Raw genomic sequence first — 24,075 nt, 5'->3', positions numbered from 1 at the left:
GTTGAATAAAAACTTTTGGGTAAGAAAGTTGTAGAAGTACCTGAGATATTTAGTCTTTCACGGTTAATTTTACCTAACCTTCTAAAAATATAGAAACGTTAAAAGAAACAACCTTGAAATTGTATTTTACATTTTACATTTTAGTTTGTAATGACAGTCCTTGAAGATCAGTCACTTGAATTTTAGTTAGAAAAAATATGTATCTACGGTACTTTACAAACCACTTTCTCCTTGAACACTATTTCTTACCTCTAATACTATGTTATCTTTTACTCATTATGTTTTCGATAATATAAAATATTTGGAAAAATACAATCTCCAGGTAATAATGAGTTGATATTATAAAGATTAAAACGAAACACAATATTATTCCGAAGGGGATTGTATTCTAACGTTGTTTACATATTAAAATGCGGTAAAACTATGGTAAAACTACGGTAGTGAGATTAAATTTTTGCGGTTGGCATTAGAATCAATTTTTATTATCGTATCATCGAGGAAGAGAAGCTTTTTGTCGTAGACAAAGCGAATACCATATGTCGCCTTCCACAATGAAACGAATGGAAATGAGAATCGTCAGAAAACGCGTTTAGGGTACCTCTCGGCCCTTTTGAGATGCGTCTCGATTCTTTCGACTGCCCAACGATAGGGGACCCCTCGAACCCTCTAGGTTTTTACCCTCGCTACTGCTTTGTCCTGTCGACGAGGGCGAAAGAACGCTTTCATTCCTTCTTGCTTTAAGAGGCAAGTTTTCGTATGAATAAAATCTTTTTTGACCGCTGGTGGTTTAAAATTAAGTAATTAAATTATTTTTTATTTCAATGGAAAAATTCACACACACACACACAGATTTTTATATTTTTTAAATTTTATCTACTTTCTTGAGAAAATTATATAAACAAAATTTATATTATTATTGTAATTTTCGTATTTTAATAATATTTGAAACTAGTAATTGCAGAATTGCAGATGATCAAGATTTTTCGACTAAACAATATTATGATTAATATTGTTATACTTTGTTGTACCATTACTTTATATTTGAAAATAATGTCTTACAATAATAGAGTTTGTGTAGAGTGATAGTCCTTGCACAGTACTTTGAGGATATAATCTGATAATTTGTAGAGTAAAATTAAAAGTTTTCTACAAGTCAATATTCTTAACCTATTATCTGCGACAAAAAAATCACATAAATGTGGAGAGTCATTCCGAATTTTTACATTAGAGGAATAATGGCGTTTTGGAAATTACATGAATAAGCGCAATGCAATCAATAAGAATGAATGCGCATCCGATATCGCGCCTCGCCGAACTTTCGCACAAGTTTCCGAGGTAATCGCCTTTCCGCTCGCTCCACTTTCGTGGAAAAGCCGTGAAACGAGTTATCGTGGTTGGATGTTTGGGAGTTTCGTCGTCGATTTCAGAACCGTTCTCGCGCAGCTGCCTGCCACTCTCTTCAACCACCGTCATCCCTTTTGCCTCGCAACTTCAAACATCAATCTGTACATATAAATAGACGTATCGCGGCAAAAATGAGAACGAAAACGAGGAAATAAATTTTTCTGTTCTTTGTTCTCTTTATCTATTCATCATTACTATCATTATCTTTATTATTATTATTTGCTATTGTATGCTGCTCACAGAGACAGACGAGGGATTCTAAATAGTGTTTGAAAAATTCATGTAGTTCGAACAATTTGAATTTCGAGATCAAATGTCAAATAATTTGAAGATTAATAAAAATCTTATTCTTGCAAATATTAGAAATAATTATAAATTTCATAAAACATATATATATATATATATATATATATATATAAATATTTAACATTTTCAAATTAAATGTAAAATTTTATTTAATATTCTAGGCATTTTTCAAAATTTATTTAATATTAAATAATTTAATAATATTCGAAATAATATTCGAAATCTAGCTAACCTAGATTCTAGGTGTAGATTCTAGATAAATATAATAGATATATTGAATGTTATTAAATTTTGATGTTCTATTATATACTAAGATTAAAATATATATATATATAAAAATGATATGTGTTGACTTACCAACACGATGCGCAGCAGCAGAGTTGCAGCTCACATGTTGATCTGCAAAATACAAAAAATTATATTAGTTTAAAGCAATTAATATTTCAAAAATAATTATTGCTACGCATTGAATTTTTATTTATTTTAAAATAAATGTTGAATAAAAAATATTTTATATATGTATGTTGTATTACACAAGATGAGATAAAATATCATATCATATGATTTAGTAATAAGCGATTAATATTTTTTACGTGCAAATATAAAATAATAAATAACAAATTATTCACCATAAAGTTACTCTACCAATGCCCGGTGTTCTCTGGACCCCCTTCTCTTCTCAACAATCTATCAGCTGCTCCTTCGCGACTCACTTGCGAAAATACGACGATCGCACGATATTTTATACGGAACCACTGATATTAATCGACGCGAACTTTGTCATCATGACAAAAGAGAAACTCGGCAAAACTACGAAATTGGAATTATGACCCGTTCGACTCTCATCACGGAAAGCAGAGAACAACGGCAGAGGATAATTAAATATTGTACAAGTAATAATTGAGATATATATTCGCACGGAATAAAGTGTTTAAATTGCTTATCGCGGATATTAATTAATCGTATGTACAGTGAATCACCATTTATAGCAAATAATCTTATAATTGTCGCGATATAAAATGTATTGTAGCGATTGAAGCGATTTTTGTTGCCGTCTGTTCTCCTTGAGTGTCGATGTGCGAATAACAACAAGGTAATAGCACGCGAATACACAAAAGAGACAGAAAAAGAGAGAAAGACAGAATATCAACATCACACCACCGAGGTACGCGTAGGTATTTTGGAGAAGCTTGTGACGTCAGTGTTTACAATTTGTGTGATCTAATTGTAAGACGTAGTGGGGTATCGATATTACTGTTCACGCGCTATTATCCTTCTATTATTCACACGACGGCACTCAAACGAAATAGACGACAGCGGGAATCACGAAAATATTATAAGATCATTTACCAATTGCTAATTTACTGCTCACACGATCAATTAACTCTTGTGATTAGGCTCAGATATTTTATTCCGCGCGAATTATGTGAATGTAATGCGTACATTTTATTCATTCGTTATACTGTAAGATAAAACACATTGAAAAGTGTAAATATATCTTGTTTTTCTCAAAGCGCAATAGCTTTCGAAATTGCTTTCGAATTTTGTATGACGATTGGCACACAAAATTAATTGCGCAATTTTCGATTTTCCTCCACTGTCGTTATTTGCTTTCGATGTTACGAGTGTCGAACGGATTGTAATTTCGCGCAATTTCGCGTTTTTTCGAGTTTTTCCGTCGTCGTGTGAAAAGTTCGCGTCGGTTAATATCGGTAATGCCACATAAAATATCGCGCCACATAAAATATCCTCGTATTTCCGCGAGTGAAAGAGCAACGACTGCTGCCATGAATTGCTGAGAGGAGGAGGAGATTCAGGGGACATCGGGCAACTGCGGAGCACCTTTATGATAAGGAATTTATTAATTTTTTTTATTTGCATGTGAAATATTAATCATTTATATATTGCTATGATTATGTTATATGATATATATATATATATATATAAAAATCTTTTTTGTTACATATCTAGTTTAAAATGAATAAAAATTTAACGAGTGACAATTATTTTTGGAATATTAATTATCTTGAGCGCTAATATAATTTGGATTTATTTGTATTTTTCAGATCAATATGTAAGCTACAACGCCGCTGCTGTGCATCATGTTGGTAAGTCAATATATATTATTTTTATTTTAATCTTAAGAAATATATGTATAACAGACGTCTTAAAATTTAATAACATTTAATACATCTATTATATTTATCTGGTTAGCTAGAAGATATTTTAAATATTATCAAATCATTTAATATTAAATATTAAACATTCATTCTTATAGTCTTTCATTCTCTCAATTCATTCACTTGTATTCTTTTATTTTCTTTTAATCTTTTTTATGTTTTTTGCTCCCTTGTATTTTCTTCTTTTTTAATCTACAAAGTAAGCTTCGAAACGATGTTACGGTAAGAGATCATCGTATCATCGTAAAGAATCTTTTGGCGCCACGTGGATTATTAGTTTGCGGACAGATCAAGCAGTTTAATACTGATTTAATCGATACCGACGCGATTCCTGTAATTGAGAGACGATTTATATCAAACCAGTTTGACTACTCTTGCTCAGCCTTACATGCTCTTCTCTTAAGCACTGGTCCCGATGTAAACGACGTACATTTTCAGTTTAACGATGATAAGATCGATGTAATACCTCACAAATTTACATACTCGAATGCTTTTCTCGCGCGTAAACGTGACCTTTACAAATCTGTTGTCGAATCAATGTAACTAAAACACAAACCAAGTTAGATAGGTAAAAACATTCGGAGAAATAAGTTAGGAGAGTAATAAACATATGTATAATGAATATAATAATGAAGTATAAAAGGAAAAAGTGAAATACAGTATTGACGATGAAAGAATATGAAAGCAATAATTGATAAATAACAAAATAGAAGGGATAAGTGGGATTTATTAGAATATTGATATTGCGATCGGTTGGAAATAGAAAATAAGTATCATAAATAGATATCTACATTTGATATTCGCATAAATTGGATTTTTTTATATTTATTTCTCGTTTATAACTTATTTTTGCCGTTGTTCTCGCTGGTTCTTTTCTCGGTCTCCTCATGTCACGGCCCTAACATCCAAGTTTCCCAAATGACACCTAACTAATCGATCGTTGATGCCACCTGACCGACCTAGTGGTACAGTTATACGAGTGGGAGTCGGGTGTTAAACATTGCGGCTACGAGAGAGGATCGAGGTTAACGATGAGTTCTCTCTCTCTATCTCTCTCTATTTCTCTCTCGTCGCGGACCGATGAACTTCCTAAGGGAAAAATCTCGACGTGACGTCGAGAACGGATTATCGATCCGAATAGCATCTGGGAGAAAATGTGCTCACGGTGCCACGTGCCCTACGTGATTTATAAATCTTGGGATTCGGATTTCTCGCCGGCAATCGAGGAAAAGAAATAAAAGACATGAATAGAATATATTTTATTCGAAAGTACAAAAGTTGGAAATTCACTTTGCGAAGAAAGAGAGAAGAGTTTTGCTCTATTGAAGAAAATAAATTATTCTAAATATTAATTTTCTCTCTTACTTTTTTACGGAATAATATATGAATTAGATTTAGAATTACGTCAAGTTTCGAGAATTCTCTTTTTTAATTAAATCCGTGACATTAGGATCCTGAAATTATTAATTGCTAGCGCAAATTTTGTTCTCGCGAATGTCAAGTGCCTATTCGGCGAAACAATATACTGTAGTATTAATGGACATTATTCACGGTCCTCTCTTAATTACATTAGGGCGATACGCTTCCCTCGGGGCTGAGCAAAGGCTGGCGCGAATTGTTTCCACAAAATTGCGACATGACACCATTTCAGCCGCTGTTAATTTACCGAAGAGTTATGCTAGCTGTCGACCCACTTTTTCCGTTACATTGTCTGTAAAAATCGAGGCAAGAATCATTTTATAACTTATTTTTGTCTCACAAGAGAATGTTGCATCCTACATGAAATCGTGTCTTTAAGACAATTCTAATCTGGCACGCGGAATGTCGAATATACTTTGCATTTTTCCAATGTAAATTTAACGTGATAAAGTTTCAATATTCGAGCGTCTCTATATTCACACAAAAGAGTCGACGTATATAATTTTGGCAATCTCAATTTCTACCGCTATAAATCCAGGAAAATGTGACAGATTATTTTCTCGCGTTCAATAAAGATTCTAGATAAAGGAAATTCAAGATCTATTCACGGACGCGGACGGCGAATACGCGATGGGAAAATGGGCCCTATACAAAGTATACGCATGCAGCAGAGGGTGGCGAGAGAAAAACGTGCACACCCGTCGATTGGTTCCGTCGAAGAGCTCGATGGAGAAGGATCTCCTCGTCGTGTGTACAATGGAGGCTTGAAAAACGAGGCGAAGCGAGGTGAAGAGAGCTGACCTACTGTGGCAAGTGGCTCAGGGCCGTCGCTGTCCAAATCGTCCTCCCGTTTTCCCCCCTCCGGGCATTCTCTCTTCATCCGGTACCACACAGCAGTATTCAGGTCTCTCTCTCTCTTTCTCTCTCCTCGGTGTTGTGGCCACTTTGTCCTCCTCCCCTTCCTCTTCCACCGCCGCCGCCGCCGCCGCCACCACCTCCTTCGACCTCTTGCTTCTTTTCCCTTTACCCTTTCCTATAGCGTGCGATCCAGGATTCTGGCGATAAATCAAATGGACCGTAACGCCGAAGTTCGGATGATAATAACGCTCGGGGTCTATCGTGACGCGCGATAATGGCGCACCGATTTTAGAACGATTAGAGGTGAGCGGGCTGTGTGAGCGCGAGGGTGAAAGCTTCGATAATTGCAAGTGATATAGAGTCGCGAGTAAGATCGAGTTAATGTACGGCTGCTCTCTACGCCGAGATTGCTTTCTATTCGAATTCGCAGCTATTGCTGAAAAGAGTCATTGCACAAGGCGCGACATTGCTAATGAACGCCTTATTTCGACTGTATGCAAAAAGAAGTAATCAATTTTCAACGAATTTCTATTTCTGAAAATTCGACGGAATAAACTTGCAGCGCGAAATAATCTTGAATGATTAAACTAAAGTTCCGTGAAGGAGCTGTGCAGTCCGCTCAATCTGATAACATAATATATGGTACGTATCGTTCGCAATGTAGTACAGTTCGATATCTCGACGAGATTCGTGACCGGCTCTCTTGCGCCTTTTTGCGCGCGCGGTCGGCGTAGACGCCCACCCGAGGAGGAAAGTGAATCAGCGGCGGTCGAGTGAAAATCATCTAGTGAAAATGTGAAGGCCGGGTAGAGTGACGATTTGAAAGTTCCGCCGTAGCTTCCAGCTACAAGTCGATTTTCACTCTGCCGCCGTCGTTATAGGTATCCTCCGTGAAACGCTCGGGAAAGGATAGATTATTGCGAGTTGTTATTGCAAAGCTCCAGATGCTTTCAAATGTATGCATGCGAAGAGGTAATGCACTGCTGCGATATCGATTATTATATTTTTTTAAACGTTTGAAAAAATATATATTTTTTTCTCTATATTACATTTTGAAAAATCAAGATTTAAAATATATATTTATTATATTTGACAGCAGTTTATATTCATAAAGTTTTATGTTTAATTCATAATATTTATATATGCAAATTTTGTGATATAACGTGCGTGATGAATTTATGATGATTCGATTTTATTAGGTATCTTCTTTGATATTTGATTTCAGATGTCCTTCGTGCGTGTGTGTGTGTGTGCCGTCCTTGAGTGATATCGGCGAGGCGACGTAAACTATGCCGACGAGTAAGTAGATGTACATACACGAGAATCTTTTAACAAATGCAGATTGGCTTACTTTATCGTTTCATATTAAAATGACGACTTCCTCATTTCTTTTTTTCGTGTCCTCGTTGTCTCGCCAAGTTGAAATCGATGCGATCTTGAGCGTTGATATTCAGCAGACTGTCTCGATCGCATCTTTTAATTAGCATCTGCTTTAACCTTTGCATGAAGCAGATTCGAGTGATAAAATGATCCGCCTGCATTCCAAAAATGCAATATAATATATTATTCTCCTAATAAAATATTAAAATAATCGATTCTATTAACGATAAAGTATTAATTTATTAGAAATCAAGATAAAATTTTGAATTATGAATAATAAGTGAATCTGATCTTTTTTTCTGAAACTAAAAATAAAATTAGAATTTTTATTTATATTTAAACATTTTTATTTAGATATTTTTATTTAAAATAAGTAAAAGATTAATATTTTCGGAACATTGTTTATCTTCAGTTTAAAGGAGACATCAATCTATTGTTGACGCGCTTTTTCCGCATAGTTTATTGTAATTCCGCGCGCGAATCTGTCGCGCGTTATTTCTTTATCGAATCGTTCATTCTTGTGCGATGAGTCGCGGATGCGATTGCTTTATAGGCGCGCTAAGTGCGAGGATGACGAGGACGGCGAAGAAGAATAATAAGAAAAAGCAGCAATTTGTACCATTGCACGCGGGCGACGATATTTCGCAGCTATTGTGAATACGCTTGAAAGTGACATCATTCGTCCTCGCGGTTACATAAAGATATCGGCATCATCCATTGCTAACATCGGCGATCCTTACGTGACTTCTTACTACGCGCATGCATTTTACACGAAGCACACATTTATCTACTATGTTTCTATGACTCGCGCTGCGCCGGCGTTTAAGGATTAATGGCTGCACGAGCGATCATCAATGACGATTAGATTAAAGAAAAACATATAAGAAATGTGTCGAAAGCGCTGAATAGACCACCATAGTGGCCACAATTATTGTTCGATTACGTGATTAAATATTTATTGCATTTTATAATTTAATTTATATATTTTAATCTATAATATATAATATATAATACAATTTATAATTTATATTATCAATTTAATTAATATATTTTACAATAATTTAACTTATAATTTATTCCAATTTTGCAAATTAATATTCTTACTCTTACTAAAACAAATTTTGAATTGTATTTGTATATATATATTCAGTCAAAGTTAAAATGTGAAAAATAGTTCCACGTATGAAATTTGCGTAGAATCTATTCAATGTGGCAGGATATTTGAGATCATTTGTTAGCATAACTCGCATACCCGGTCGGTCGCGTCAACGTCGTTCTCATCGTTAACTGTTTGATTAGATTATCGTGGCGTGCAAATAGCGGTGGCGGACTGACCTCGGTACATTCGGCCGACTGTACGCCACAGGGATTAAGTGGGGATTTGTCGAAAAAGCCTGTCGGGAAGAAGTGAAAACCACCACCGCTTCCGGGATCGGTAGTGTGGCACAATGGGCGAGGGCGAGCACGTAGTCACAGCGTAGCAACCATCGAAATGGTTATTTTCGACGGTGAGGTCGTCTAGGACGCGGTAAAACGAGCACTCGAGGACGACCTGTGTATCCGTGTACGTGTGCTGGTGTGAGCGACGTGTGTTCCTCTCTCGCTTCTCGCCGTTCCGTCCATTCTACACCCAGCCGAGCCCACACGGAGGCCTGACCTCAACGCGACCTCCGGCGTTTCCTGTCTGCTTGATCGATAATCATTCGGCGACGATCGATTTCTGAATGATAGGACGATACAATATGAATAGGTATGAAGAGCTTTCAAGATAACAAGAATACAGGAAAGCGAAGAACAGTGCGAATTTTTTTCAGATTTTGTTTTTAATTAGGTAAATATTTAAGATGAAAAAGTGAAAATGCCGATTTATTAAAAACGAAATCGTGTAGAAATCGATGCGAGAGCGACGCAAGGAACATAAAACCGAATTTAGCTCAGTTGTTCGAGAATAGTTCGAATCTTTGAAATCGAGGATCCATAAATCAGTGCTTTTGAAATTTCTACAAAAAAAAGCCTTGAAAGTTTTAGATGTTTTTTATTGTCACATTGTGACTAATCTGTCGAGAGGCTAATTTATCGAGAGGATTTCATTAAGGATGGTCGTATCTCAGGCTTATTTGTGCCGAACGTGATTATTCGATAAGTTTTATTCTGAGCGTAGGTGATCGATAGCGCTTGTCGTCACGCGGCGAGAAGCGTGTGCGAGAAGCGCGTCGTTCTATATCGCTTTTAGATTGTAGAATGACCTTAACCCCAGTATCGATAATCAATGGTATCGATCGTGGGCTTCGTTGCTCCGCGAAGGTATCTACAGACTATCCAGGGCTATCGAAGGCCACGGTCGACTAAACCGAATCTTGGAAATTCTCGTGAAATATATCTCTCCGCCTTCATTTTATTGCCCTTGTTAAATAATTTAATTTCAAAATTCGCTATTTTGGTTATTTTGTTCTTCGGTGAAAAATACATTAAATTTATTGCATCTGCGTGATATCCACGATATTTAATATGTTTATAACGCGGATATACTTATTTTAAATTGGGAAAAATATATGAGCGAAATAATATGTATGCACAGGTATAGGACTATAAAATCAGACAGGTACAGGACTATAAAATCAACGATCTGAGAATATCATACTTCGCTTTTATCGTCATCTGAAACTCACTATACTTCATGAATGCATTGTAGTAAATTTGAATTATTATCGACGACTTTTTTCCAATAGAATTCATCAAAAGTTAAAATTTTTTCTCAAAATTCTAAACTATCCGAAACATTAAGATTTATAATCACGCGGTGCTATACTTTATTGTTTCGAAAATATTTTTTTATTTTTGAACGTGACGACTCAGATACGCGATTGGCACGACTTTGTAATTTTTTGCGCAAAAATTGGCCATCGATAATGCGTTTCAAGAACGACGAAAATCTTCATAATTAAGTTATGTAACGCCGGCCTTCGATTCGATAGGCAATTGCGCCCGCGCGACGCGAACCATTTCGATGCGATCTTGGTTTGTCGTGGCTGCAGCCAGCCTCGCCTTCGTATGTTTTACGGTCGAGCGAATCCGAACTCGCGCACAGAGGTAATTAAGTTAACGAGCCGACCCAGGGAGCACCGTTAATTAATTTGTCATATCGGGCTTCTCGGTAAATTCCGTGTAAGGCTATTAAGCGCGTTTCCGTTTACCTCTCACGACAGAGTGCGAATAATAAGCACGCTTAATTCGTTTAACCGTGTCGTTTTTTTTTTTTTTTTTTTTTTAACGACGCAAACGCTTGCGTCGTATGCATGTTACATCACCGTTCTATTTTTTATTTTTGCTAAAATAATTGAACAGTGTCGATAAAAAAAGATAGATCAAGTCAAATTGAAAATTATTCCGGAATTTTGCATACGTTCCTAATTATACGGCGATATACTTATTGTTAGTATAATAATCCGTAGAGAAATTTACTATGCCTTTACGGTTTTCCATTCCGTAAATATAATCCGAGTTGACGTGAAAAAAAAATGGTTACATCGATCGGTGTCGCGTGATGGTCTCTCTCCCTCACTCTCTTTTAAAGCGGAGATCGCCTAACGCGCGCGCGACGCCTTGGCCCACAAGAGAGGAGCCGACCTCATTTTTATTACAATTCAAACGCGCCCTTCCACCTGTCCTCCTAAGAAGAAATGTCAGCGATTGTCGATGGAATCGAGCACAGGGAGAAACCTTTCTTTCATCGATATGAATAATATTGTCGCGCTCCGAGCTGCCTCTGGAATTGCCGATTGGAATTCCTTCGCACGCCGATTGTGTCTCGCGATTAACTTTCAAATTTAATACTATGCATTTGTGAAGCATAGCGCGCCTCGAACGGGAATATAACAGCGTAATACTCTCAGATCGTTGACTTTACGATCGCATTACCCGCGCGCATACATATTATTTCGCCCGTATTCGCCGGAGAGAGTGCTACAGAGACGCGTGTCAGCCGCACAATGAAGAAAGTGGAAAACAGCATAGCTGTCGTTTAGGCCAATTATATTAAGGGAAAGTCGAGACTTGATCTGGTGTAGGAAGTGCGAGTGTAGGAAGAGCTCTCTCATGAGGAAAGTTATCCGGATATCGGTGAAACAATCGCGCACGAAAGCCGTGTAACATGGCGAATTTAATCAATCGCCATCGGCAGAATCTGAACAAGTCAGGTTTACGTAGCGCGGAATATTAGATCCACATCGGCTTCGACGTATGCATACATTTGCGCAACGATGATCAAAGCGAATCGACGATCTATCGTGAGAATCGCGATGACAACGATGTTGCGCTTCGCGCGATACATTCGTCGCCGCGTATAGAGCGTGTCCTACGACGAGTGTGTTCTAACGGTCTTCTGCCTTGACCGAGTTGAGCGAGGTCCGTGTCAGATCTCCGCGTCTTGACTTTGACTTGGTTTTATCGTAAAAGTCATTTCCACGATCAATTACCCGACCGTGAAGCGGCAGCGAGTCTGTCCGGAAAGTCCGTCTTCTTTCGTCGGCGGAGCCGCTCGATGCGGATTTACATCCAGCTCCGCACGTGTAATACTAATCGATCGTTTATTTACCGAGCCGCTCGGCACTTCCGTGATCCGCGGAGAAGCTTCATTTTCCGGTTTCCCGCTACGACTTCCTGTAGCATGTCCCGTCTGTCTTGAAACACGTCCAGTCCAGACTCGCCTTGCCGATGACTTTATGACTTTCGAATCGTGAATACTTTAACCTTTCGCGCGAGAGGGAAATTCCAAAAGTAAATCAATGTTGAATATCTCGATGCTATAATGCTAATCGATTGTCACTGTTAATGTTGAATATTTCACTTTTAGAAGTAAAAAAAATCACAAAACCACAATTTCTGTCTATTAGTAAATTATGGTTCGAGAAATACGATTCACGATTTATAGCGTCGCGTCATTGTCGAGTTTCAGTTAATGACGAAAGACTGTATCTCCGGGTCTTTTTCGAGGAAGAGCCTAGACGAGGAGGGAGTCGTAAGCCCCAGCAGCTGGCGTCGCGTTCGCTTCGAGGTCGGTCGTACACGAGCCGCGTGTTTCGCGGCTGTTTTCTTTAATAGAAATCACGTGTACAAATGTCTTCGAGTGCTGCGCGTGTTTGAGAACAATGAATAAACAAAGAGAAAAAAAGACTTAACAAAAAGAAAAAAATCGTGCAGTATCCTAGAAATGCGTAGCAAATGGTTTAAACAATAGTAATTAATATTTGTGACTTTGTCCAGTCGTATCTTACAGAACAGCTTCACTTGGCATTTAATCCAGGAAGAGCTGTGAGAAGCATATACGTTTACAAGCGTCCATTTGCATACGCTGTCCGACAGATTGTCCGACAAAAGCATTATAATAAATTGTACTGCCGAGAGACCAACGTCAAATAAAATAATAAACTGGAATGTGTGTTAAGTGTAGAAACAAGACATTTATGGCAATACGTTAAGTAAAGCGTATTCGCGAGAAATAAATGACTCTGACTCTATCTATTTGCAAATTTGCAAATTACAAATTTGTACAAAACTAGGACATAATTTACAATTTATTGGCACGTATAAATGCGTAACTTGTTAATACATTTCCAAATACATACAAATATTTGCGATTGCATCAATTGATTACAAATACTTCGATAACCTAATAAACGTAACAAATATTTTGATAACTTTTGCAAATTATAAATATTAATTTCGTGCAAATATATCTCTAAATTAAGATTAATGTTAACACGACTGCAATATATCTTGTGTTCGGTGTCTCGACGCTAAATGTCTACATTCACTTTCGAAGGCATTTACGATATCGCTTATTGTTCTCTTAAGGTAGAACACTGTATTTAGCGCGAGCGCGCGCACGAGTACATCTTAATTATCCTCGAATTTTTCCTGTCCGCGCGTAGACGCGTTGCGTGTTGATTGATCCCAGGCCGCATTAATCAGACATCATTCGACATGTCGACGAGAGCATTGCTCCAAGCTCCCGTGGCGCGCTGAGAAATCGCATCAGACTCGCCGGAGCGTAGAGTAGCATAGCTGCGGTGGAGGTGGAGTATATACGCTCGCTCTCATTAGCCGTGGTGAGCGCTCGACATGGTGTGGCACCACCACCGCCATCGCCGCGTGGCATAGGTGGTAGCTTCGTTCTATCGACCGAGCGAGCGGCTCGGCTCTCTCGTCCCGTGACCTGACCTCATCTGAACCCTCCGCCGTTGCTGCTGCTGCTGCTGCTGCTGCTGCTGGCTGCGGCTCGTTCTCCTACTCGCTCTTACCACCTCGCTCGCTCTAACACAATCACCTCTCGCGGCATTACGGGCAAGCCGCTCTTCTCTTTTCCCCCGGTGCCAACGTCGTTCCCCGCCCTCGCTCGTGTCCCCTGTTCACCACCCGGCACTTTCTATACGATATTAGCGTGCTCGAACTGGAGCAACGCCCCGAAACTTGCGAATCGTGTAATCCGCTTCGCTCGCGCTTATCTTGTGTCCCTCTTCTCTTCTTTTTCAATTTTTATTCCCCTCATTTATCTTCTCGTTGTACTTGTTGTTTGAATTTCTCCTTCTAGTCTCTTCATATTATATATCGGCGCTGCTACATCTTTTTTTTTTTTCTTTTTATTAATACTCTTCTGACAATATGATTTCTCTTGTATCAATTACCAGTATTGTGTTTCTTTCTCTTCCACGATTGTTTTTCCGACCGCGTTATTTTGCCACGATGCAAAAAATTTGCTGAATACATGCGTTTGCAGCAAAGAGCCGTAGCAGTGGGTATTCCCTGACGTAATCGTGCGATTTAGTTCGACTTGATCCAGCAGCTAGATCACCGCAAAAAAGTTAATTCACTTCTGTATTAAATGTCCCCGCTTCTTTATAGCGACTCGGACAAATCCCTGGAACGAATCGAATGTCTCAATTTGTGATATTGAAGCGGAATTAAATTCAGAACAATGTCTGCTGTTATTCATTAGTCATTAATGAATTATTAAATATACTTCTAGAAAAATATATTGTAACTATCTTATCACATTTTGATTACATTTAAATTCAAATTTAAGTTCTATTTAATTGTGACATAGATATAACGACAATTATGCCGTTTTATCGCTTGATTCAGCTTTAGTTTCCTGCGAACAAAGATCGTTTTCGAAGCGACAGCGAGTTGAAAATCATGCTTTAAGCGCTAAATAATCGCACCATGTATGACGCGACCCTCAGTCACTGGATTATCCACGCGCGATTGCGGCTGACTTACATTCGCGTAGTTCTCCACACATTCAGAAGTTTTGCGCGCTCGTATCATCGGCAATAAGGCAGTCATAACTATCTGTATTACATAGCACGTTCTCAATTTTACTTATCTACGACAGAAATTGCACTGAATTTCGCAGACTGGGATATACATAAACGCCGTCCAATTATATTTCTCAGAGAATATCCCCCCATTCGACGAAGCACGAATTTACGAGTTAAAGTGATCGAACTTTGTCTTTAAGCACACGAAACTTGGTTAATTTCAAGTTTCGCCGAGCGAGAGACAATAAAACCGAATGAGCGGAAAACGTGTAAAGAACAAAAGCATAGACACGGGTTCGAAAGCAAAGTGATCTTCGTATATGTCTGTGTATTAAAGTGGCGGATAGTCTTTAATAATAACGGCAAACAGCGGAAAGACGTAGCATACGCTGACAAAAGAAGTAGAAAGAGTGGCGACCCATTAGAGGGTAGGTATATGAGACGCGACCCTCATGCACATTGCGGGGCGGGCGGAGCTCAGGGTCGTTTTTCAAGGGGGTCAAGGGGAGCGAGGAGAGCCTGCGCCCCGAGGCCACGCTTATTAATATCAACTTCTTTAACTGAAGTTCGAAAACGTTCAATTTTCCACGTACGGCTCTCTTTTCAATTGTGAGGTAATTTGAGTGATAGCTAATCGTGGTAGACTTCACTGCGAGCGAAAAAATTATCTTTTAAAGCAAAAATAAATTAGATAATTTTGCATTCATTGATTTTGATAATTTTGTTTCATTATTCTAAATCAATTTTAAGACCCTCTTTTTATTTTTGCTTCGTGGTTCGGCTCAGATTTCAATCAATTTTATCGTACATTCATAATACGTTTTATACGTTTCATCTATAAAAGCATATGCGAACATGAAACGAAACAGACTTTGTGTATAAATCGAATAACAATCGGGATGAGATAATGAAATAAACTTATAGAAGGTCGAAAAAGAAAGTGAAACGAACGATTCGTGAAACGACAGTTGAATTGAGAGAATAGCGTTTCGTGATTTTTAGTCTGCGTTTTCTATAATTTTGCTATTGTTTTTGAATAAACTTTCTATTATTTGTATTATTGTACAACGCAGCGGCTTTTGCGCGGACTATATTTTCTCTGGGATTAGCATAACTCTTTCGATATACACACACCGGATGTTCTTTCGCGGTGTGGTTAACCGTCGAACGCGTTTTGGCCAAAATGTATTCCGGTTTCTCTCCCAGCATTATCGTTCTCACAATGTCACGACCGTCGTGCGTGATTCCGGCACGACGTCACGGTCCCATTGACGCCGACCCCTCCGAGAGGAAGGCACCTTAAACGGGCTCGTAAAACATTTTCGTGACCCCTTTTTCACGTAATTCGACGAACAGTAGCAGGGCAAACTCTCACGGTTTCCGGTGCCATCGAAAGCCATCGATGCCTATCACATGTACGTTGTATGCACGTGTTCGAAATGCGTAAACTAGTCTTGCGTATTTTGTATCTCGAGCATAGAAGACAATTAATTTTTATCGTCAAAGTTTAGAAAACGTATTAGAAAGCATCGGTTGTCCATGTTTCAGTAACGACTTGTCGCCGTAATCCAAAGTGAGAAATTGTTTTTTCCATTCGAAGAGGGATTTTATGTGTCGAATGAATAGTCGTACGTCCCTCGCGTACTTTCCATTTGGAAATGTATAGACTCTCTCGTCCTTGAAACGAAAGATACGATTTATTTTCTCTTCCCTTAATCCTCGAGAATTAAGATAAAAATGCGCCTCTGTTGAAAGTAAGCTTTCAAGGTTCTTGTTATTTCTGTAATAAATTCTTTTCAATCTTTACGTCAACAGTTATCAAATTTACCGATAAGAGAGAATTACAACACATGCTAATTTCTTAGATATAAAAAATAAGTCGGCCGGATTCTCGTGTTTGCAACCCTCGTTTTCTACATCTACGATAAGCTTTCAAAGCTGATGAAAGATGATCCGCGTTACTAAACGATCTCGCAATTTCACCAAGGAAACGGCATTTAATACAATTTCGAAGCAGCGAGCGTAGCCTGGACGAGACACAACACACGACATTCATGGGGCTCAGAATTTCCTGCAGGGTAGACGGAGAAAGGGCGCGAGAAGGGCAGGGAAGGGAAGAAGGGAGCTTTAAATGCGCGCGATGAGCGAGACGAAGAGAGATCGTATCGTCGTTCTGGCACGACACGAGGTCGCGAAGCAAACCGATTACGGCCGAAGTGTACCGAAGCTACACCAGGGTGGGGATCCGCAAGCGTTTCAGTATCTCCGCTCAGTAGAGCCAGCGCCGTCTCCGAGGTCGGAGTCGTGAATTCAAGAATACCCCGACGTCGTGGCAGAGAAACAAGAGAAAGAAAAAGAGGCGCTTGATAAAAGGCTCGTAATTAGACAGGTACGACTCGGTTTGACGTTGAAACGAAGAGAGGAGAAACGAACAAGGAAAACGGGACAACCGGAAGGAGAGATCGAAGCGCAGTTGGTGGTCGGGCAAGAGCAGAGCTTTGCGCCGTCTCTTGGCTCTTCTCCTCCGGATTGATTCCACGAGCGTCGTCGTTCGCGCATCACCATCGCGACGCGATCACGTCGCCCACGATCGCAACAACGACTATCGCGCTGCTCTCCGGAAAGTCCTGTCGCCGTCGTCGCCGTCGTCGCCGTAGTCGTGGCCGTCGTCGTCGTCGTCGTCGCGGTGCCGCCACTGCCGTCGACGCCATCGTCGCTGTTACCGTTGTTCTCGCCGCGGATACACGCTAGTGAAAATGCGGTAGTGACAGTGACAGATACGAAGAAGAGGAAGGACTCGGAATTTGTCAAGCAGCAGGGTAATTGTCATTATCGTCAATCGTGTCGCGCGAGAACCCCGTTCGTCGCGATTTGTCCTCGATCGGTGCCGGTTAAACGAGAACGAAGGAGAGAGAGAGACGGTGCTCTCCTCGGCGACCTAGCCGGAAGTTATGACGAGCTCGCGCTTCGTTCAAGGACGAAGAATTGTTCGCGCGCATGTGTCCAGTAGTGGGATATAGTGTCAACGACAAGTCGCCGCTTGCAGATCTGGATACCTTGCTGTCGACACCCGCCGGGCCTGGATTGTCTCATGTCAGGATGGCGCTGGCGCGGTACGTACACTCGTACGGCTCGCCGTTGTCGGAGCTAGGGTGGGTCTTCGTCCGTCCGGGGCTAAACCCGGGGGGCAAGAGGGAGAGAGGGGGACGTTTGTCTGTTTGACCGGTACGCGGAGAGTAATCGCATCGATCCGCGAGCCGGTAGCGTCGAGCATGCGATGCCGACAAAAACGCCGCCTCCTCCCGAATTTCTCTTTCTTTGACAGCTTTGGTATCGGTTCGAATCCGCGATTCTTCGAAAAATTATTACTCCTAACCTTTAGGACAGCCCCCTCTTTGGAATAAACACGTAAACGAATGTCAAAACAAAAGATACGTGATGGCAAATTTTGGGAGGAGGAGGCGGCGGCGGCGGCTTTTAAATGAAATTTCAAGTTTTTTTCTTGTGATTTTTTCGCAAATCGCGCAATTGCTGCGAAATTTGAGAATCGACCAAGGCGCGACGGTCAACGACCGATCGTCCCTTCGATGATGATAGCGGTCAAGTATCGCAATGGTCATTAGTCATGTCCGTTCGTTCTTTTGTCCGTTCGGCGGTGCTCTCCCTGTGAGATCGTCGCGATTCGCGACTTTGCACTGGCTGACTGGAAAGTTCTTGGTCAAGTCGCGAGTGAAGGAGCGCGAATCAAGGTGAATATACCTTTTTACGTTAGACATCGACCTTCCTGAGGTCTGGCCTGATGTGGGCTTCGTCATGGCTCGGCGATCCTGCCTGCTTTCATATAGACACGTCCGACCGTGAACGTCGAGAACGCGCGACTCGTTGGAATTCGAATGTAGAAACGTTCCACCGGCCTGTTATCGTGCCTTCGTTCGTTCCTTCGTTCGCTTATTCGTTATTGTCGAGGCTTGCGAAGACGAGTACACTCGACGATCCGACGACGCTGTTGAATGTCGTCTGGACAAAAGACAACTTACCTTTTTTGCCGGATATTTACCAAATATCTTTTTATAAATTGACCGCTCGCCATCAATCACTTAGCGCCAAATATTTATCTCCAAATACACAAGTTTTAACTTGAAATTAATTTTAAACAATGAAAAACGTGTAGAAAGATATACTCTCTGCTTGAGATAAGACAATATTTGCAGAAATATATAGTTGCAGTTGAATAGTCGAAAGATTACGAGTGAGCTGTGCATTTAAATGCCAATTGTATAATGATTGAAATGTCACCAAAACATTTCACTCTTGTTCGCTCTTGTTCGCTCTTGACATTTTTTGTGTTGTAACATTTGTTTAATCGCTATATTTCATCAAGCTTCGTCAAAAATTTCACTGGAAAAATGTAGAGAAAGTATTTTCCACGCTCGTAACATGATATTGTTTGTATATCTTTCTGAAAAAGAAACGAATTTTGTGAAATTATTATATTTTCATTATCTATCTTTATCTTTATCAAATTATCAACATGAATTTTAAAAGTAAAATTCCTGTCCGCTGTCGAGTACATTCATAATAAACACACGTTTACAAATTATCTTTTCGCCCTAATCTCATGTATTATCAAATTTCAATTCGTGGAAATCGATTCAAACGTAATAACAATATTTACAGTTTCGTCGCTAGGATGATTTCAGCAGTTATTATTTCTTGTTCAAATATCTTTCTAGCTTCGAGGCTTGAGACTCAAAAACGATGAATCACGAGACTATAAACGGATTCTCAGACTACATTCCTGACTCTCACTGATCTATGATTTAACCATCGCAATTTCAGCAATTTATTTTTAAGACCTATAACGAATGCCCTTGACACTGCTATTCCCTTTCTGCGAAAATACGGAAATTGTTACGGCTATTTCGTTCGCTCATTTTTACCAAGCTCATTTACCAATTATCCTCTATAGCAAAATTCATAAATAACCCCTAGAAATATATTTATAAACTTTGTAGCAACTCACACTGTTTCGTAAAGTTTGCATCAAACTTTGGCAACGCGTTTACTGATCAACTAAAATTCGCGATTAATTGAAAAATGAAAACTGAAGCGATAATTACGATATTCTACAAATAATTCATTTACAAAGTCCAGCCGAATTTAATTAAAAACTCAACTTTGTGCTAACAAAGTTCATTTAACATTTCGCGTTTGTCAGCGCTTGATTATTTCGAATTTAGAGCTTCGTTAAATTTTACCTTCGCTATTGAACTATCATTGCCCGATTAAAACATCCCGAATGTACTGATAAGCCTCATTTTAACGTGCGATTAAAATTCCCGTTCGCTAATTGCACCATTCGCGGTAGTGTTAGTCGCGGACGATAAAGAGATGATTAAGTATAATCTTCAACACCGGAAGTGCCATGTGCCAGGTATCGACTCGACAACCTCGGCATCTTTTACAACATTGTGCTGACTATTTGCGCGCGTTTTCGTTGCACTTTATCGCTCGCACGTAATTCCCATCCTCCGCGACCTTCGTGTTGAAGATTTATGGACGACTAGCCGAAGTATGCAGGTGCCTTCGGCCTGTTTATGTGTGTCGTCTGGCATTTCCATGTGTATTTAATCCTTCGACGACTCTTGAACACTTTTACTACCACATTACGCGAATGACACCTGTGATTCTCTGACGATTACGACACCTGCGTACACCAGCAGATGACTTTATTTTATAATTCGTATTTGTCGTTTGTTCGTTGATTATAGAGGATCTTCGCGAACAGTAAGACTCTAAATCGCACGCGGATGCGAATTTGCTACCGAGCAAATGCAGGATTTGCTATTTACTACATTTTAATAATAAACAAGATATTGAATCTCGTCGAAGAATCACATTGATGCGCCTTGTGTTACGAAAAGAGAATCATTCGTAGCGAAAACATGTTGCGGCAATATGTTCACGTTACACGTGCGCTTCACGAAGAATTATAACGATTTGTTCATCAATCATTTCGCAGCTGTCGCATTTATACTTCTGATTCTTATTTATTATTTTTATTATCGTTAGCAATTGATACGGAGAATTACCTTATCTGTTAGATAACGTTTTACATTTATTAAAATAGAAAACTGAATAGAGGAAAACTGAATTGAGGATTAATATGGGAATTAAAAATTAAAGTTAAAATATTCCGAGACGTCAAGATCGCTTGTCTAATAAATTACATTGAGTGAGAGTTAAAACACGGGTCACTTGCCTCCCACGCGTCCAATCAAGAGTTTATCCATATTTAAACTCGATAATAAAAGTTTACTTCGAATTCGATCTAATATTCAAGGTTTCGAATAATCCCACGTCTTTAATTTTAGAACTTACAAATTCTCTTCACGATATTTTATCGATAATCCACTGGGCTTTCTGTAATGTTATAAAATTTATTTATTCGCGCTTTATATAATTCTTGTATTTTTTACTTTTTTATCAATTTATATGTATGTCCGAAAATACTGTGAAGTTTTATAGATATCCATTTTTATTACATTCGAAACGATTTAAACGAAATATAATGGAATAATTGATTATTACGTTGCCGTTTCTACATTGAAAAGACAATTTAGACAATACTGATACTGCTCGTTTTCATTACATTTAAAACGCGATTGTCGATATGAATGAATAGTTAATTACTCGGTTTTTCATATAATTGTAATAAAAAAAAGAAAAATAAGTAGTGTTTGCCGGTAAAATAGAGGTACGCTCGGCTCGCTCGCGTTACGTTGAACGACGAATCGGAAAAGCTGCGGCCTTGCCTCGCGGTAATGTTATCGTTTGCGTCACAATATTTTCTCGTCAGCAGCGCGGAGCGTAAAGGTGGGAATGGCTTTGAATATCCTTTGTGCCTGTCGAACAGCTGGTCGTGCGCGCGATCATCAATATATGCGTTCATGTGTCCATCACACTACCACCACTAGTATCGCCGCGACATTGCTCATGTTGTACAATATCATAGTAGATTAAAACACCTGCCCGAATAACATCGATTACTGCTTTACTCGATCCCGTCACCTCGATTAACACGCGACGACGTTCCACTTCTGAACGAGTACGAGTATTAAATATAGTTGAAGGCTTTATTGACGAACCGCTTAGCAATGCAGATACCGAGAGTTTCGATAAACCGTATTCCAAAAATGTAATCGCGATTACTCTTCCTGTATATTTTTCAAGAATTTCAACGAAAGAATATAGGATGTTTTATCAGTCGTTCCTCGTTCACAATCCTAAAGACTCTGATAAATCTGACGATGGGAATAATGAGATTATTTTCAAGTGGCACTTTTTGGCAGCGATATAAATCTTTGCCGAATTCGCTCGTCGAGTCGGCATTAGCGACAGCTCGTCTTTATTAGTTTTTCGTCTGCGATTTCGGGGAATTATTTGAATATTATAGCCGTAACACGGGAGTCGAGGCCAATCGATGTCCGAGGCTCGATGAAATAAAGCCGAGTACAAAGGAAGAGAGGAAGGAGGAAGAGGAGGATGCGATGATGGTGGGAGCAGTGAAGCGCGGCGGAGGGAAGGATGGAAGGAAGGTTGTCCCTCGCGCGCGGTGGCAACCTTCGACTTCAAGGGTACAGGGCCGTACGTCCCTCTTGAGGGTTCGCTTCCCCTTTTCCGTAATGGATCACGATGAATTCCACGGAATTTAAAATCGACTCGCGTTAGGGAAAATTCTTTTCGTTTTTCTCCGCACCGAATCTCTTTTCGTTGAAAATTATAAAGTGGAAATTCATATGAAGGTAGTTTTTAATCGTGGAGATTCTTGGAAATTTTGCCATTTCAGTAATTCTACTAATTTATCTTCCAATGAACGTATTGAAGTTGTACTTTATTTCATTTAACACGCATATTTTAACGTTATTTTCATTTAAAATTTGATTTTAACACGATCAGAATTGTTTTCATACAGTTGTGCACTTTGTAGTAGCAAAATTCCATCACTCTAGCCTTATTATCTCGCTTACAATTCAGGACCAATAAAATTTATCATCATAATCGTGCGTTGTGTTCTATATTTTTGCGCGAACAATATAGATTGCAGTTTGTCTCGACTGTTTAAAACAATGCTCGCAATAATCTGAGCTTTTCGGCCGATTTTTGTGGTCAACGCCTTTCCTCCATCTACACCGACGGCCGAGCGTCATGAGCTTATCCGATTAATGAGTAGGATAATAAATATTTTTATACACAATACTTTTAACAAATGTCTAATTCTTTATAAATTTTCTTAAATTTAAATAAACAGGGTCTTTCCAGGCCAAAAATCCATTCATTTTAATCGAATAGCGCCGCTCATGACGCTCGGTGGCGTTGGCCCTAGCTTATTAGAGACGCGCGCGGTAAGGAGAGGAAAGTAGGCGTCGACCACAAAAATCGGCGAGAAGCTCAGATTATTTCGGGGACCGGTTTAAAATGTCGCTCGGAAGTGTTGATACTCAAATATATCAGCTTTAATAAGGAGAATGACGATTCATCTTCTCGTTCCAATACTAGGTAGGATTAATGTTTAAAAGAATTTATCGTGAAGGGGTTAAGTCGGTCGAGCAATATCAACGGCGCAGAAAGACCACGTAAGCAATTATGTAGTATGCTTATCAAAGTTATCGCTGAGCAATCAAACGGCATGCAAACAAGTGCAGTGCACACGATCGGAGACTAAATTCATTGTAGGACTTTAATTCTGCGATTGGAATTATTTCGGAGCGAAATGTGTGCACCTAATTATGAAATTTGAAAATTTTACTATATTAGAGATGTTTTAAGAAGATAAAAGACGATGTTATCTTTGTGTAAAGTATGCAGTAGAGATCCGACTGGAATACTAAGTGTCATGCGATAATCTGTATTCACACACAAAAGTATCGTTGAATATCTTTAGGGCAACAGTGTAGTCTCGTTCAGTTTTCCAGACGGTATGTTAAAATGTTGAGAGAGAGAGAGAGAGAGAGAGAGAGAGAGAGAGAGAGGAAGAGAGATGGAGAATAAGTCAAACTACGTTTAAAGTTAAACGACTGTAAATCGAAGAATCATTAAACATTAAGCGTATCTAAACGCTTTGTTTATTATCCGCAAAGTCATGATTGCTCGCTCGAGGGATATTTGAAGGGACACAATTCAAGGATATACCTGGTGGCTTGGGTATT

At 39.3% G+C, this 24,075-nt stretch overlaps 1 protein-coding gene and 1 long non-coding RNA gene across 12 annotated transcripts in view; one reads left to right on the top strand and one right to left on the bottom strand.

Moving 5' to 3' along the window:
• rdx (BTB/POZ and MATH domain-containing protein rdx) overlaps positions 1-24,075 on the top strand; it is a 67,581-nt gene that overhangs the window by 23,739 nt on the left and 19,767 nt on the right. For 3 of the 11 annotated variants that reach the window (XM_012379784.2, XM_067361208.1, XM_067361207.1), the window contains exon 1: positions 17,121-18,018. In XM_012379784.2, coding sequence (XP_012235207.1) covers positions 17,864-18,018 — 155 coding nt within the window. In that variant the 5' untranslated portion in view covers positions 17,121-17,863. Of the gene's footprint in view, positions 1-3,776; positions 3,819-7,392; positions 7,467-17,120; positions 18,019-24,075 lie in introns of those variants that run through there. The other 8 variants (XM_067361210.1, XM_067361211.1, XM_067361213.1 and 5 more) reach the window with 6 other exon arrangements.
• Positions 628-3,196, bottom strand: LOC105679652 (uncharacterized). The gene is made up of 3 exons (XR_001101871.2): positions 2,340-3,196; positions 2,068-2,109; positions 628-1,503 (listed from the first exon to the last, which is right to left on the bottom strand). It is a non-coding gene; the product is annotated as an uncharacterized lncRNA (long non-coding RNA).

This window comes from Linepithema humile, chromosome 1 (assembly GCF_040581485.1).
Source record: "Linepithema humile isolate Giens D197 chromosome 1, Lhum_UNIL_v1.0, whole genome shotgun sequence".
Lineage (NCBI taxonomy): Eukaryota > Metazoa > Arthropoda > Insecta > Hymenoptera > Formicidae > Linepithema > Linepithema humile.
This window is presented reverse-complemented; position numbering and strand designations above follow the sequence as displayed.